Genomic DNA, 17299 nt, shown 5'->3' on the forward strand with positions numbered 1-17299 from the left:
TTTTCTAGCCCTAGTTTTCTAATCAGAGTAGCCAATTCCCAGAGAAAATGCATTGATTAGGAGGGAAGGAGAGAGGATGTGTGTTTCTCCGAACGGCCTCGTCTCCAATCACTGGGTGCACAAATGGCGGTTTTCAGCAGCTCTTCGCTGAGACAGCTTCAGTAAACAAACGTTTGATCTCCGTTTATATCCTTTATGCCTGTTTATCTTTTCTAATAAACAGAGCAGACAGCAGCTACGCAGAACCGGATCACTGCCGGGAATAAAAATGATGCAGTGCAGGGACATGAACCGGCGGTGCCATTTCTGGATTCCCTACCCTGTTAGAGGAAGTGGGAAAATGAGATGCTTAAATGGTGGCAGTTTAGTCTACACTTGGTGATTTGGTAAACAAATCTTCAGGATCGACCCTCGCACACAAGTGCTGGGGAGCTGATGCGGGATCGTGTGCCTTCCTATTTGTTTCTCTGCATTTCCTGCTTGAGGATGTTTGGGGCTTTGCCAGTGCACCTGGTTGGAAAACAATGGCTATACTTGCTGATTCAAGATGGAGATTTACAATAGTCCTTGCGTTGTGTAATCTGGCTCCAACCCAGGGTATGATTTTAGTGGCAGTAATTTTTCGTGGCATGTTATTCTCAATCTGGTTTGTTATATATTAGTATTCTTTATTTTGTAGAGTCCATTTTCAGCCTTTCTAGACTCCAGTGTTTCTTGGATCAGGAAACTGTGACGATATAAATGCCTGCTAATATTTTCAACTTGGGGTTTTTTTTGGACGCCTGCCTCCTCTAGAAGGGCTTGAGATGTGCCCCTATTGAATTAAAACATAATTTATTGCGGCTCAATTATTATTGGTGATAATTTTTCTTTCAGGTTCTGAAATGTTTTTCGATGGTTTTCACTGTAATCATGCATTGGTTGATGAGATATATTATTATTAGATTGGCATTTTAGGTATCTTTTAAAAATCAAAACTGCACAACCCAGAATCATAAATGATTGAATAATGCAATGAAAAATTTTTGCTACAGCCTAAATTGCAATCCTACACAGTTAAATAATCCTCTTAATAAAGGGTGAATATGATCAGTGGGTGATCATATTCAAGTGTACTCTAGTTCCCTTTTCTATCATTGTACAGGTCCATCTGTTAACTTACAGAAAAAATACTGAATTCAAAACAATAATTTTGAACAGTTCTCTCACTAAATTCTTGCATTGTTCACCAAAACATGATGGTGTAAGAGATTGAACAGTGCTGGGAGTCAGAAAGCTTCAAAGAACTAATCAGAGCTATGATTCTCTGTCTAACTGGTGTTGGTGCAGGGGAAATCCTGTAGTACTGATGGAAAATGGAATTCTTCCCAAAAGGACACAGAGTAGAGGTACGGGTGCCCTACCCCTACCGTTTATGTGCACCCCTTGCAGGGGTAAGGAGGTTTAGTCAATTCCTGGCAGACAAGAGGTTTAATAGATAATGTTGTGTCGACATGAGTTCAGTTTCTCCTGGCCTGACCTTAGCTTCAAAGACTTTTCTGAAACTAACAAGAAAAGAAGTCCTCAAGGGCCTCAGCTCCATGGTTTCCAACTAGCCACGTCCATCATGCATGGAGTCCATATATCCCATTCCCCCTACACACATTGGGCCTTCACCAGTTTCTGCAGCAGTTTCAGCTTCCTCACACAGCTGTGGAGAAGGGGACAGGATTGACCCCAGGCTGGATAGACTTAAATCACCTATTTTAATAATTAATTAAATCAAAAAGCAGGAAATCTTGATTTTGATCTTTGACTGTAATCATATTGTACATTTGTACTTTTTAGTTATATTGCAAATGAAAGGTTGATTCTCATTGTTTGCTAACCACTAAAACATGTCGATTTGCAACTAAATATAACATTTACACTAAATTTGGTACTTCTCTTTGATAACCAGGAGGATAAACATTTATTTAAGGTTTCAAGAGTAGCAGCCATGTTAGTCTGTGTTCGCAAAAAGAAAAGGAGTACTTGTGGCACCTTAGAGACTAACAAATTTATCTGAGCTACAGCTCACTTCATCAGCATTTATTCAGATGCTTAATTTTTACATTTTGATGATGTTACAAAATGGTGAATGATTAATTTTTTGTCTCCCAGATGACGATTATTATCTGTAATTTTTGTCAAGTTTTATTTGGCTAGAAATTCAAATTCAGTTTAAATTGCTGTTTTTGTGCACTTTAATTTTTAAATTAAATAAACTATCCTAAATGTGCTGAATATATAAACTTTTTTTCTCAGAATATGATTTGCGTTTAAACCTGAGTTATTAACCAAAGGAAATATTATCTGTAATTAGTGAATTGAAAAGATTGTTTCTGGTCACCATGTGCTTCAAGATTTTAGAACTAGTATATCTCATCCTCTCATAGACTGGAAGAGGAAAACAAGCTTTCCCGCTTTCTCAACTTCCAATTGGTTTCTTAACTATGAAAGGGGAACTACACAAAAATGGGGAAGCTAGTTAAACAGAAATTAAACGGAACAGTACAAGAGTGAAATGCCTGCAAACTGCACAGAAACTATTTGAAAATACCATAATAGAGGCACAAACTAAATTTATACCTCAGATTAAAAAAAACAGTAAGAAGATTTTTTAAAATGCCACCATAGCTAAATAAAAAAGAGTAAAAGAGGCAGTGAGAAGGCAAAAAGGCATCCTTTAAAAATTGGAAGTCAAATCATACCGAGGACAATAGAAAGGAGCATAAATTCTGGCAAGTCAAGTGTAAAAGCATAATTATCCAGGCCAAAAAAAGTATTTGAAAAGCTATTAGCAAAAAACAACAAAAAACTAACAACAACAGTTTATTTAAAATATGCCAGAAGCAGGAAGCCTCTCAAACAATCAGTGGACCCACTGCACCCTCAAGGAACATTCAAGGAAGATAAGGCCATTGCAGAGAAAGTAAATTAATTCTTACAATCACTCTTCACTGCAGAGGATCTGAGGGAGATTCCCACACCTGAGCCATTCTTTTTAGGTGACAAATCTGAGGAACTGTCCCAGACTGAAGTGCCAGTCGAGGAAGTTTTGGAACAAATTGATAAATTAAGCAGTAATATGTCACTAGGACCAGATGATATTCACCCACGAGTTCTGAAGGAGCTCACATATGAAATTGCAGAACTACTAACTGCGAACTACTATTGTATAAATCAGAGGACTGGAGGATAGCTAATATAACACAATTTTTTTTAAAGGCTCCAGATGCAATCCTGCCAATTACAGGCTGGTAAACCTAATTTCAGTACCAAGCAAATTGGTTGAAACTATAGTAAAGAACAGAATTATCAGACACATAGATTAACATGATATGTTGACGAAGAGTCAATATGGCTTTTGTAAAGGGAAATCATGCCTCACCGATCTATTACAAGCAGCAAAGAGTCCTGTGGCACCACAGGACTCTTTGCCGCTTTTACAGATCCAGACTAACACGGCTACCCCTCTGATACAATCTATTACAGTTCTTCAAGGGGCTAACAGGCATGTGGACAAGGGTCATCCAGTTGATATAGTGTACCTGGTCTTTCAGAAAGTCTCTGACAAGGTCCCACACCAAAGGCTCTTAAGCAAAGTAACGAGTCATGGGATAAGAGGGAAGGTCCTCTCATGGATCAGTAACTGGTTAAAAGATAGGAAACAAAGGGTAGGAATAAATGGCTAATTTCCATAATGGTGAGAGATAAATAGTGGGGTCCCCCAAGGATCTGTATTAGGGTCAGTGCTGTTCAGCATATTCCTAAATGATCTGGAAAAGAGGTGCAGATAGTACAAACTTACTAGGGCTGTAAATTAATTTCAGTTAATTCAAGCAATTAACTCAAAACAAATTAACCTGATTTAAAAATTAATCACAGTTTTAATCACACTGTTAAACAATAACAGAATGCCATTTATTTAAATATTTTGGATGTTTTTATGTGTTCAAATATATTGATTTCAATTACAACACACAATACAAAGTATATAGTGCTGACTTTATATTATTATTTTATTACAACTATTTGCACTGTAAAAATGATAAAAGAAATAGTATTTTTCAATTCACCTCATACAAGTGCGGTAATGCAATCTCTTTATTGTGAAAGTGCAACTTACAAATTTAGATTTTGTTGTTGTTACATAACTGCACTCAAAAACAAAACAATGTAAAACTTTAGAGCCTACAGGTCCACTCAGTGCTGGATATACTAAACATTCATATGCCCCTTAATGCTTCAGCCATCATTCCAGAGGACATGCTTCCATCCTGACGATGCTCATCAGAAAAACAATGCGTTAATAAAATTTGTGACTGAACTTGGGGAAGAATTGTATGTTTCCTGCTCCGTGGTTTTACCTGCATTCTGCCATATATTTTGTGTTACGGGAGTCTCAGATGACAACCCAGCATAGGTCGTTTGATTTCAGAACACTTTCATTAAAGATCTGACAAAACACAAAGAAGGTACCTATATGGGATGACTAAAGATAGCTACAGCACTCGACCCAAGGTTTAAGCATCTCTAGTGCCTTCCAAAATCTGAAAGGGATGAGGTGTGAAATATGCTGTCACAAGTCTTAAAAGAGCAACACTCCAATTCAGAAACTATAGAACCTGAACCACTAAAAAAGAAAATCAACCTTCTGTTGCTGACATCTGACTGAGATGATGAAAATGAACACGCATCAGTCCACACTGCTTTGGATCATTATCGAGCATAATCCATCATCAGCATGGAAGCATGTCCTCTGGAATGGTGGTCGAAGCATGAAGGGGCATACATAAATACCTTGCAACGCCAGCTACAGCAATGCCATGTGAACGCCTAGTCTCACTTTCAGGTGACATTGTAAATAAACAGGCAGCATTAACTCCTGTAAATGTAAACAAACTTGTTTGTCTTAACGATTGGCTGAACATGAAGTAGGACTGAGTGGGCTTGTGGACTCTAAAGTTTTACATTGTTTTATTTTTGAGTGCAGTATTATGTAAAACAAATTAATTCTACATTTGTAAGTTGCACTTTCACGATAAAGAGATTGCACGACAATACTTGTATGAGGTAAATAAAAGAAATAGTATTTTTCAGTTCATCTTTTTTACAGTTATTTGTAATCAAAAATAATAATATAAAGTAAGCACTGTACACTGAAGACAGAGGATGACCCTGAGCCACAGGTATACCTTAAGGGGAGTGTAGGAAATAGCGCAGGGACAGTAGACTATGTCTAGCTGTCGTTGTAGGAATCCAGGTCAGCATGTTTCGGCTAAATCCCCACTGACCCAGTGGCAGAACAGTCTGCCACTGTAAGGGCCTTGTGCTGGGTCCTGGTGTAGTAGGCTGGGCCCAGATTCACCTATTCCTCTGCTGCCAATCCCACTTTTGGGGTGGCAGCCTCCCCACTCTAGGCCAAGAGGCATACGTTTGTCTGCTGTCCGCAAGAGATAGAACATCATGATAAAGAGATTGGACTATAGTACTTGTGTTTTTCAATTCACTTCATACTGTTTTACCTTTTTTACGTGCAAATATTTGAATTCAAAAATAATATGAAGTCAGCACTGTACACTTAGAATTCTGTGTTGTAATTGAAATCAATATATTTGAAAATGTAGGAAACATCCAAAAATACTTAAATGAATAGTATTTTATTATTGTTTAACAGCGCAATTAAAACTGCGATTGATCGTTTGACAGCCCTAAAAATTACTCAAGATAGTTAACTACAAAACTGCCCGTGAAGAGTTACAAAGGGATCTCACAAAATAGAGTGAACGGGCAACAAAACTGGTTCCAGAAAGTACTTATCAGTGGTTCACAGTCAAGCTGGAAGGGCATATCAAGTAGGGTCCTGCAGGGATTGGTCCTGAATCCAGTTCTGTTCAATATCTTCATCAATGATTTAGATAATGGCATACAGAGCACACTTATAAAGTTTGCAGACAATACCAAGCAAGGAGGGGTTGCAAGTGCTTTGGAGGATAGGATTAAAATTCAAAATGATCTGGACAAACTGGAGAAATGGTCTTAAGTAAATATGATGAAATTCAATATGGACAAATGCAAAATACTCCACTTAGGAAGGAACAATCAATTGCACACAAAAGGGGAAATGACTGCTTAGGAAGGAGTTCTGTGGAAAGGGATCGGGGGTCACAATAGATCACAAGCTAAATATGAGTCAGCATGTAATACTGTTGCAAAAACAACAAATATCATTCTAGGATGTATTAGCAGGAGCGTTGTAAGCAAGACACAAGAAGTAATTTTTCTGCTCTAGTCTGCACGGATAAGGGCTCAACTGGAGTATTTTGTCCAGTTCTGGGCACCACATTTCAGGAAAGATGTGAACAAACTGGAGAAAGTCCAGAGGAGAGCAACAAAAAATTATTAAAGGTCTAGAAAACATGACTATGAGGAAAGATTGAAAAAACCTGAGTTTGTTTAGTTTGCAGAAGAGAAGACAGAGGGAACATGGTAACAGTTTTCAAGTACATAAAAGGTTGTTAGAAGGAGGAAGGAGAAAATTTTTGGCATTAACCTCTGAGGATAGGACAACAAGCAATGGGGTTTAATTGTGGCATGGGAGGTTTAGACTGGACATTAGGAAAAACTTCCTAACTGTCAGGGTGGTTAAGCACTGGAATAAATTGCTTAGGGAGGTTGTGGAATCTCCGTCATTGGAGGTTTTTAAGAGCAGGTTAGACAAATACCTGTCACGCAGAGAGGTCTCCTGGGGCCCTGATCCGGAGCAAGTGGGGGCCTTGGCACCAGAACTGTGGCCTCGTCCCATCCCTTGGGTCTGTGGTCCTGCTCCTATTCTGCCCACTTTCACCTACAGTCCCAGCCCCTTCTACTCCTTCCCCTGCAGCCATGACCCCACCCCGTTCCGCCCCTTCCCCCACTCACTCCTTTCCAGCCCCCATCGCTGCAGCCCCGAGACTAAAGAAGCTCAGCGCCCCCACTGCAACTCCAGGGCTGCAGGAGGGGGAGACTTTTCCGGGTGCCCTAAATTGGCACTGAACCCTGGGCACTGGCCCCATTGGCCCATGTGATAATCCCCCACTGCTGTCAGGGATAGTCTAGAATACTTAGTCCTGCCTTGAGTGCACGGGACTATACTGGAAGACCTCTTGAGGTCCCTTCCAGTCCTAAATTTCTATGATTCTATGAAAATGGCAGATTAAATTTAATGTTGATAAATGCAAAGTAATGCACACTGGAAAAAATAATCCCAAATTTTCTTACAAAATGATGGGATCTAAATTAGCTATTACCACTTAAAAAGGAGATCTTGGAGTCACCGTTGATAGTTCTCTGAAAACATCTGCTCAGTGTGCAGCAGCAGTCAAAAAAGCTAACAGAATGTTAGGAACCATTAAAAGAGAGAGAGATAATAAGACAAAAAAATACCATAATGCCACTATATAAATCCATGGTATGCCCACACCTTTAACACTGCATTCAGGTCTGGTCGTCCCAGCTCAAAAAAGATTAAAATTGGAAAAGGTACAGAGAAAGGTAACAAAAATGATTAGGGGTGTGGAATAGCTTCCATGTGAGGAGAAATTAAAAAGACTGGGACTGTTCATCTCAGAAAAGAGACAATTAAGGGGGACTATGATAGAGATCTATAAAGTTTTGAATGGTGTGGAAAAAGTTAAGAAGGAAGTGTTATTCACCCCTTTGCATAACACGAGAACCAGGGATCACCCAATTAAATTAGTAGGCAGCAGGTTTAAAACTAACTAGGGCTGTCAATTAACGGATGAAATTAACTTAAAACAAATTAACGCATTTTTTTTTAAACAAGAGTTACTGACACACCTCTGGAGATGGGACTAGGCGGCGGCCCGGTGGGGAGGGAGGCACTGGTTGTGGCAGCCAGCAGGAGGCAGCCAGACACAAGAGACTCCATAATATGCAGACCAGATGCGCTCCCTCCCCCCACAACGATCTATTGATATGAGGGGAGGGGTAAGGGCAATAGCCAGCAGGCACAAGGTCGCAAAGCAGGGAAAAGGCACTTTAGAACTACTGCCACAGGACCCCATCCCTGGGTGTCTCTAGCCATCTCCCCCTCTTCCTGCTGCACTTATCAATCATGACCCAGTCCTCTAGTCTGTGGGTGATTTGGGAGAGTCAGTTAAAAGCCTTCCAGGGGGGAGAGAGGAGACCGGCCCCCCGCCACCTGAACCATCCCCTCCCTGCTGGACCCGGCTGGGCTTAGGTGTGGGTCTGGGGGGCCACCACCCGGGAGCGCCACTGCTGCCTCTGGGGCAGAGGTGCCTCTTCTCCCACCGCCCTGCTCCATTGCTGCTCTGCCTCCTCCCCGCCCCCCATGGAGCCGCCCCTGGCCAAGTTGCTCCAGACCAAGAGTCTGCCTCCTGTCTGCTGCGTAGAGTGGGAGCAGGAGGTGGAAGGGGCTGATGTCAGGGTATTCCCCCACCCCATTTACCCAGTTGCTGCTGAACTGGGGTCCGGGAACAGGGTGAGTCTGTCTGCTGCTGCTGCTGGCTCAGGAGTGAGTGCTGCTGACACCAGCTGCGGCTGGCTGAAAAAGCGTTCAGGCTCCTGAGTGCTCTGCTTAAAGAGACAGGACTCCCCAAACACACACTTTCCCCTCCTCCTCACACACACACTCATGCCAAACCAGAATTTGAAATGGCACCCCCGGTGAGGCAGGAGTGACCACAGGGCTGCGACATGGCCATGGGTAACAATATGGAGCCCACCTTGAGCTGCAGGCTGAGTGCCAGGCACCATGAGCCACAGCAGAAGTAAGGGTGGCAATACACCATATACCATGCCACCCTTACTTCTGGGCTGCTGCTGGCAGCAGCATTGTCTTCAGAGCTGGGTGCCCAGCCAGCACCTGCCGCCCAGCCAGTGCTTAATTTGGACCAGGACTGAGCCCTGCCACCTCTTTCAATACAAATTAAGCACTGGGGGGAGGCAGCAGGGCCTGCAGGTAATGGGGGTTGGAGAACCCCTGCAGACCAGGGGTAACGGAGGGATGGGGAGCCCATGGGTGCCAGGGTAATGGGGGGATGCCCATGGTGGCCAGGGGCACTAAAATACAAGTACACCCAGGGTGCCATTTTCCCTAAGGTTGGCCCTGCTGCTGAAGGGGACTGCTCAGGACTCCTGAGAGGGGGAAGTGAGGAGTACCACATAGAGAACAGCGGCCTGGTGAGCTCAGCCTCCCGGCATCAGCCTCTCCTCCCCTGGCACATGCCAAGTCCCTGCAGTAAAATCCACCCTCCCTTGCAGACAAGGGCTCACTCAGCTGAACGGAGTCTACCTAGTTCTCTAAAAGCAGGGAAGCCTGATGAGCCCAGTATCAGAAATCACCCTTCCAGAAGCAGCAGCAGGACACCTCCCTTCTTCTCCTCCTGCACAAGTGATTACTTGCTTCCTCCCTGTCCTTTTCTCCTCCTCCCCAGTCCACCCTTCCTGTCCCCCCGAACAATGAATGCAGATTTCTAAGATGAAACTCTTCCTCTTTGGACAGGAGGTGAGCCTGACAAGCTCAGAAGAAACCCAACCTAACAGGAGCAGCATCAAGAATCCACCCTTCTCCTGCACAACTCACACCTCTCCCAGCTCCAGAATACTGACTTTCTCAGATAAAAATCTTACCCCTTCAAGGAGCCAAGACTCCTGTAAAGGAGACACATACAAAATAGTATATATAAATAATAAAGGCTAATCCAGCAGCAGCAGGGGAAAAAAGCCTCCTGCACAATTCACTCCCCTACTGAATGCTAAAATCCTGAGGTAAAATCTTTCCATATCAACAGCAAAGACACAAATATATATTGATTATATAGAATTTATTGAATTATTCCAGACATTGGCACAGTTCTACTGTGTTCTTGTGCTCCAGAGTGATTAAATATCAGAAAAAGTTAATGGAGCAAAGCAGCAAAAGATCAGGTCTTTTGAATGGGAGGTTTATTTTTAAAAAATTTTCGGATGGTTCTCTGGATAAAAGAACGGTTATCTGTAGCTATTGCAAGGCTGAGTTCCAATACCATCGAAGTACTTCAAGTCTGCAGTATCACCTACGTGCTAAACATGCTTTTGCCTCCAGTTCTTGTGCTACAGATAACCCACCAACAGCAAATGAATCCATCCAGCCGCAACAGAGTACGCTTGCAGAGTTTCAGGATCGCTACAAGCCCATGGATCAAACAAAGTACAACACCTTAACCAATGCTATTGCAAAGTGGATAGCTATGGACTGCAGACCACTCAACATTGTAAATGACAGAGGGCTAAGAGATGTTATTCAAATTGCATCTTCCAATCAGTTATACACCTTGCCCTCTGAAGGAACCATTGCATCACGAATACATGATCTATATAACAACGAGAAGACTACCAAGTTGGAGCTTTTGAAAAATGCACTAGCTGTTGCTTTGACTGGTGATCACTGGACATCCTTGAGCAATCACAGCTATCTTGGAGTCACAGCACACCTGATTGATGCTTCATGGACACTGCAGTCATTTGCTTTAACAGTAATGCATACTGAAGAGAGACATGCTGAATCATGTGCAGAGTGTTTCTTGGATGTTGCAAAAGAATGGAATATTCAGGAAAAAGTAACAACAATTAGTACTGACAGTACACATAATATGATAGCAGCAGACAATTGTTTGCCTTTTGAACACATGACATGTATCGCTCACAGTCTGCAACGATCCATTACAGTCGCGCTCAGTGATGGTGGTTTTGAAAACATACTGGAAAAATGTAGAAAACTTGTGGGCCATTTCAAACACAGTCCAATAAACAGTACAGAGCTAGGAATACAACAAGCTGTAAAGGGACAGAAACAAGAACCTCTTGTTCAAGATATTTCATCCAGATGGAATTCCACATTGGGTATGGTTCAGCACCTGCTTTGCAATAAAGCTGCTATCACAGCCACATTAGCTCTTCAAAAGCAAAAACTATCAGTGCCAACAAGTAAGGATTTCGAAAAACTGCAAAAGCTAGAAACACTACTTGAGCCCTGCAGGTTTGTGACTGAACTCCTTGGGGGAGAATTGTATGTCTCCTGCTCTGTGGTTCTACCCGCATTCTGCCATATATTTAGTGTTATGGAAGTCTCAGATGACGACCCAGAATATGTTATTCAGTTTAAGAACACTTTCACTGCAGATCTGATAAAACACAAAGAAGGTACCAATATGAGATTTCTAAAGATAGCTACAGCACTTGACCCAAGGTTTAAGCATCTGAAGTGCCTTCCAAAATCTGAAAGGGATGAGGTTTGGAACATGCTGTCAGAAGTCTTAAAAGAGCAACACTCCAATGCGGAAACTACAGAACCTGAACCACCAAAAAAGAAAATCAACCTTCCATTGGTGGCAGATGATGAAAATGAGCATGCATCAGTCTGCACTGCTTTGGATCGTTATCGAGCAGAACCTGTCATCAGCATGAAAACATGTCCTCTGGAATGGTGGTCGAAGCATGAAGGGGCATACGAACATTTAGCATATTTGGCACGTAAATACCTTGCAACGCCGGCTACAGCAGTGCCATGTGAACGCCTGTTCTCACTTTCAGGTGACATTGTAAATAAGAAGTGGGCAGCATTATCACCCGTAAATGTAAACAAACTTGTTTGTCTTAGCGATTGGCTGAACAAGAAGTAGGACTGGGTGGACTTGTAGGCTCTAAAGTTTTACATTGTTTTATTTTTGAGTGTAGTTATATAAAAAAAAATTATACATTTTCGCAATAAAGAGATTGCACTACAGTACTTATATGAGGTGAATTGAAAAATACTACTTCTTTTGTTTATCTTTTTACAGTGCAAATATTTGTAATCAAAAATAGTAATATAAAGTAAGCACTGTACACTTTGTATTCTGTGTTGTAACTGAAATCAGTATATTTGAAAATGTAGAAAACATCCACTTAATCACACTGTTTAACAGTGCGATTAAAACTGCAATTAACTGCAACTATTTTTTTCATCTCGTGATTAATAGCAATTCATTTTTTTAATAATTTCACAGCCCTAAAACTAACATAAGGAAGTACTTCTTCACACAATGCACTGTCAACCTGTGGAAATCATTGCCAGAGGATGTTTTCAGGGCCTATAGTGAGAGGGCATGGCCACTCTCCGAGACTGACAGGGAGGAACCCTTTCCACCCCTCTGGAAGCAGAGGGGTAAGGACAGGAAGTATAAATGGTGGGGCCTGAAGCTCAGTTGGGTTGGATCCGCTGGAGGTGATGGATGGCTCTCGTCCACTGCTGTGTATCGAGCCAGACAGAGACTGCTACAGTGCCGAGGACCTGGAGAAGTTGCCAGAGCTGTCTGCCGCCAGGGACGCCAAGGAGCTGCTAGGACTGCCATTACCCCAGGGAGATTGCGGACGACCCCGAGCCACAGACACACTTTAAGGGCATGTAGGAAGTAGCCCTGGAACACTAGACTATCGTCTGGTTGTGTCGTTGCCTGAATCCAGGTCAGCATGTTTCAGCTGAATCCCCACTGATCCAGTGGCTGAACACTACGCCACTGTTAGGGCCCTGGGCTGGGCCCAGGTTCCCCTACTCCTCTGCTCCCAATCCCACCTTTGGGGTGGCAGCCTCCCCACTCTAGGCCAAGAGGCCTGTGTTTGTCTGCTGTCCGCAAGAGCCAGAACATCAGGACGTGTGTTTTGTATTCAACTCTGCCTGAGGGCCTGAGCCCCCTTGACTGTTTGGTGCCCCACCCTGCCTGACGGCCTGAGCTCATTAGACTTTCTACCCTGCCCCACCTGAGACCATGGCCCTGGACTGCTTGTCACCTGACCTGGCTAGACACCCAGGGTCTTAGAGACTGTTAATTGCCCCAATAACCCTTGCCTTGGTAGGGACCCGAGCCCGAGGGGGTGTAGCCTCTCTCCAAGACTGAAGGGAAGGGATGGCCACACATTCCTACAGAGCTAAAAGTATAACTGAGTTTAAAAAATTAGATAAGCTCACAGAGGATAAGTCCATCAATGGCTACTAGCCAAGATGGTCAGGGATGCAACTGCATGCTCTGGGTATCCCTAAACTTCTGACTGCCAGAAGCTGGAACTGGATGACAGGGGATGGATCAATCCCTCAATAACTGCTCTGTTCTATTCAGTCCCTCTGAAGCATCTGGCACTAGCCACTGTCAGAAGACAGGATACTGAGCTAGATGGACCATTGGCCTGACCTTAGTATGGCCATTCTTACGTTCTTAGTGAACACGTAATTGAACTGAACCAGATGAATAAACTGAAATGTTTAAAATATTTTCTCTACACTTACTGTCAAAAACAGGTTCAATACTTCAAAAACCTGTGGTTCCAGGTTCTTAACCAATGATTTCCACCAGTTCAGTGTGTTGTATTTCTTCAAAACTTGACAGCAAACGTGTACTGATCAATATTATTTTCGCATTTAATTGCAGGCCTGACTTGACATAAGTATCTTGCTTCACTTCTTAATGGGCATCATTGGGAAGGTTAAGTTGCCATAACAATCATTATGCTGGAGTCAGGATAGCTAGCTAAGATCAGCAGGAACATCCTGGTATTAATAAACGAGTCTAAATGTAAGATAAGGTAGAGGTCAGATCATGCATGAATGCATGGAAAGAGCATGCTGTACAGGGATTGGTTTCTACAAAGTAACCAAGTCAATCCCAAAATGTGATGCACAGTATAGTAAATGCAATGTGATGTGTACATGTATATAAAGGAAGAGGTTTTCTGTGTAACTTTGGATGTGTGGTATGCCCTATACCCACCTCCTACACTTGAGTCTGAGCAACACAGCATAGCTTTGCTGTATGCCAAATAAAAATACCTGTGTGATGAAACGTGGAGTTCAACTGGAGTTTTTGGGAAGCCAACTGGAAAGAGGTTTTGGAGGGAATCCCAACATTAATGTAAATTATTTTAAAAGATTTTAAAAAGTTTAGACCTTAACGTAGGTTGCAACTTCACATTTAATTTTAAATACTTAAATTTTTCAAAATCCAATTTAAATTACAAAATCCCCAATTTATATTAAAAAAAGTCAAATTTTTTTAGATCATCGGTTTTTATCATCCTGATTTCACTCTTAATTTCTCTGCCTCATAGTCCTTATTTCTCATTTATAATCTCAAATGTATTGTAAGGATTATAGTATTTTTGTTACTGTTTGTACAGCGCTTGAAATATAGGTGCTATGAATATTTATTATTATTTTATTATATTAATTATTATTATAGCTGCTCTCTGGAAAAAAAAGCTCTAACTCATTGCTGAGTTACTGTCTTCCTGCTAATCCCACACGGTTCTCTGTTTCCCAGACTGAGCCCTGACAAATTTTTCAGTTTTTCTCTGCTTCAAAACCCCACCCTTAAGGCCCTAAATAATAATAATAATACCTTTTAGAGTTCCTTCCATCCTGAGAGATTAGAAACGTTGCTCCCTCCCACCATGTCACTGAAACGTATCCACTCCGGGTGAAACATGGCAGTCATCCTGCACTGGTAACCCTACAATGGAGGCAGAGCACCCATGTAAGGAGGGTCCAACCCTTTCAGCTATGGAGATGAACAGGTGGGGGCATGGCACCCTTTGCATGTCTTCTGATTAGCTGTCCTTCAGCAAGTGCATGTATTTTATCTCATTAGCGTATAAACTCTTCAGGACAACTGTTCTATTACTGAAGTGACCATATTTTCAAAATAAAACTGGGATGACTGGGGGAAAGGATTTGTCTAGGTATTAGAACAGTCCTACAAATGTACACCTATAAATGTGTGCTGGTCTGGTATTGCTACTGCTAGTTTCTGACTCAACAGCAACATATTGGTCCTGGGAATTGGTCCTGCTTTGAGCAGGGGGTTGGACTAGATGACCTTCTGGGGTCCCTTCCAACCCTGATATTCTATGATTCTATGATTCTATGATATGCTTATTTCTCAGTATGGAGAATTTTTTTCTAGTACCTTGGTTTTCTGAGTCAGTTTATCATGAAACACTGACCAAGTGTCTAACATTTTCTTTGAGAAAAAGAACAGGTTTGATAGGAGTCTACACTCATTCAACTTTTCCCTTCACCCCAGCTACTGTTCATCAAACTCAAAAGTCATTCCACTGGACTGTTTGTTCCCAGCAAGCACATTCTCCTTGGCATAGCAATAAGTCTCAAATAAACATTTTGTAGGTATGATGAAAAAGTGATACAATAAAAAAAAACAGCACATTTCAGGTGTCTTGAAAGAAGTTCCTTGGACATCAGAACAGCATATGAAAAATCAGGATGTCCTATCAAACCAAAATATATAGTCACTTTAGTTATTATGTATCTGTAAAACACCTTGCTCTACACAACTGAGAAACAATAATTATAATAATACACAATATTTTAGGCAGGTGAGTGAAGAACCTTAGGATTTCCATTAAAATATTGACGAGGAACATCCCTGCTTAACTTAGTTTTAGAGATTTAATGAGGACCAGGGCCTGACCCTGCTTAGCTTGAGAGCTGATGGGGTCACAGACCAAGATGATACTGCTGCTTTATTCTATGCCTCTGATTATGCATTCATTCTGCTCATTAGACTGAAGGCTTATTTGTGGTGTCTACTGTTGAACAGTGGTGAAATACGGAATTAGCATAGCTCTCATTATATATCTAACTCCTTACACATCCAATTCTGTAGTCCATGCACAGGCAAATCTAATAGGAGTTCTGCTTGCATTAGAAGCGCATGGTTGATCTCAGTGGGTCCATACACCTTCACTACCACAGGTGGATGCAAACTGCACACACAAATTCTGGGCAGCTGCTTCCCATGTGGGATTGTCTCGGGGCTAACAAGCATTTAAGCATTCAATTCTCAGCTCTGAGCTGTGCCTGAGTTCTTCTCTGAAACCATGTGACTAAGAACAACTGACTGAGAGCCAGGTCTGCTGGGACATATAAAAGGAAGCCTGTTTTCAGTAAGGGGGAGGGCTGTAAGGAGTTTTCCTGTAACCAGGGTTTAGGGAAAGGCTCCCTGTGGGGCAGAAGAATGAGACAGAGCCTGGGCAAGGCATTACAGAGGACTGCTTGAGAAAGGCCAGATAAAAGGTCTAACCATAGAGGGGTACTGTTGCAAGTGGCTCTAGGAAACTATACAGCAAGGTAATCTTGGGTTTAGGACAGACCCCAAGATTTAGGGTCCAGGGCTGCGGCTTGTAGATCGATGCCTTATAATGCCCACAGGCAGGTAGTGCAGAAACCTCTGCCCTGAGGGTCAAAAAAACTATCTGCTAAAGGAGGACAAGCCAATTGAGCTAGCCCCTGAAGGTAGAAGAACTTGTTTCATTTGGATCTGCCTTCATCTGGGCTCTTTTTTTCCCTCTGGAAGGGAGGTCCAAAGCATCAAAATTACCAAAATCCATTTAACCAGCCACAGAGAAACTGAGGCACCGTAGCACCAAACGTTAGAGAGAGAAACTGCACACTCAATGATTAGCCTTCCAAAAAGAAGGGGGGTTATGCACTGCTATTCCAGTGGGGATTCTGTTAGGGGAGAGCAGCTTTTAATTCTGGCTGACTGAAGCTGTCCAGGGACTGTATTGAATCAATGCAAGCATCCCATCCTTTGGGAGTGTCACTGCTTCTGGAGTTGTGCTGGCTCAAGGCTCATTATGGAGCAGGTACTGTATGCATTTTGCACCTTCACAGCCTCCCTCCGAACAGACTTTCCACCGTTGGGGGACCCTTCATGCAGCGTGAGGCTGCCGGTTATCAGCTGAAAGCACAGTTATACGCTGCCGTTCACTCCGGGCTGAGGCTAAAACTTTAATCTAGTCCTGTATTATTTATATTTCAGTAATATTGAACTAATGGGGAATCACTAACACTTTTTTTAATTTTGCCTTTATTTTGTCAAGTTCTTTAAGGGCAATAGATAAGTACGACCAGAAATAAAGGAATGAAACAGATAAAAGGAATGGTGAAATAAAAATTAATATTTGAATAATAATTTTAGGAAATTAATATATTTTCACAATTCTCCTGTTTGGAGGATAGTGAGTCTGTTAACATTCGATAAGTTACTTTTGTCCATTTTTATTTTAATTGAGATCTCAAACTGAGAAATGTCTGCTAAAGTAGCTTAATAAATATAAGATGAGACCAAGAAGGACTGAGTGTTCCTGATGTTAAATATTCACCACATAAATCCTGGTTGTGATAGGGTGATGCAAAGTACAAAACAGCAAATGTGTATGA

At 42.1% G+C, this 17299-nt stretch overlaps 3 protein-coding genes across 20 annotated transcripts in view; 2 read left to right on the top strand and 1 right to left on the bottom strand.

Moving 5' to 3' along the window:
* DST (dystonin) overlaps window positions 1-17299 on the bottom strand; it is a 470941-nt gene that overhangs the window by 397442 nt on the left and 56200 nt on the right. The window lies entirely within an intron of this gene.
* Window positions 1-17299, top strand: part of BEND6 (BEN domain containing 6) — a 115674-nt gene that overhangs the window by 349 nt on the left and 98026 nt on the right. The gene's annotated exons all lie outside the window — the stretch shown is intronic.
* On the top strand, window positions 49-13901 carry LOC140908672 (E3 SUMO-protein ligase ZBED1-like). The gene is made up of 2 exons (XM_073336302.1): window positions 49-597; window positions 9551-13901. The coding sequence occupies exon 2, from the start codon at window positions 9951-9953 to the stop codon at window positions 11706-11708; it is 1758 nt and encodes a 585-aa protein (XP_073192403.1). The 5' UTR covers window positions 49-597; window positions 9551-9950; the 3' UTR covers window positions 11709-13901.

Source organism: Lepidochelys kempii, chromosome 3 (assembly GCF_965140265.1).
Source record: "Lepidochelys kempii isolate rLepKem1 chromosome 3, rLepKem1.hap2, whole genome shotgun sequence".
In the NCBI taxonomy this organism is placed as follows: domain Eukaryota; kingdom Metazoa; phylum Chordata; order Testudines; family Cheloniidae; genus Lepidochelys; species Lepidochelys kempii.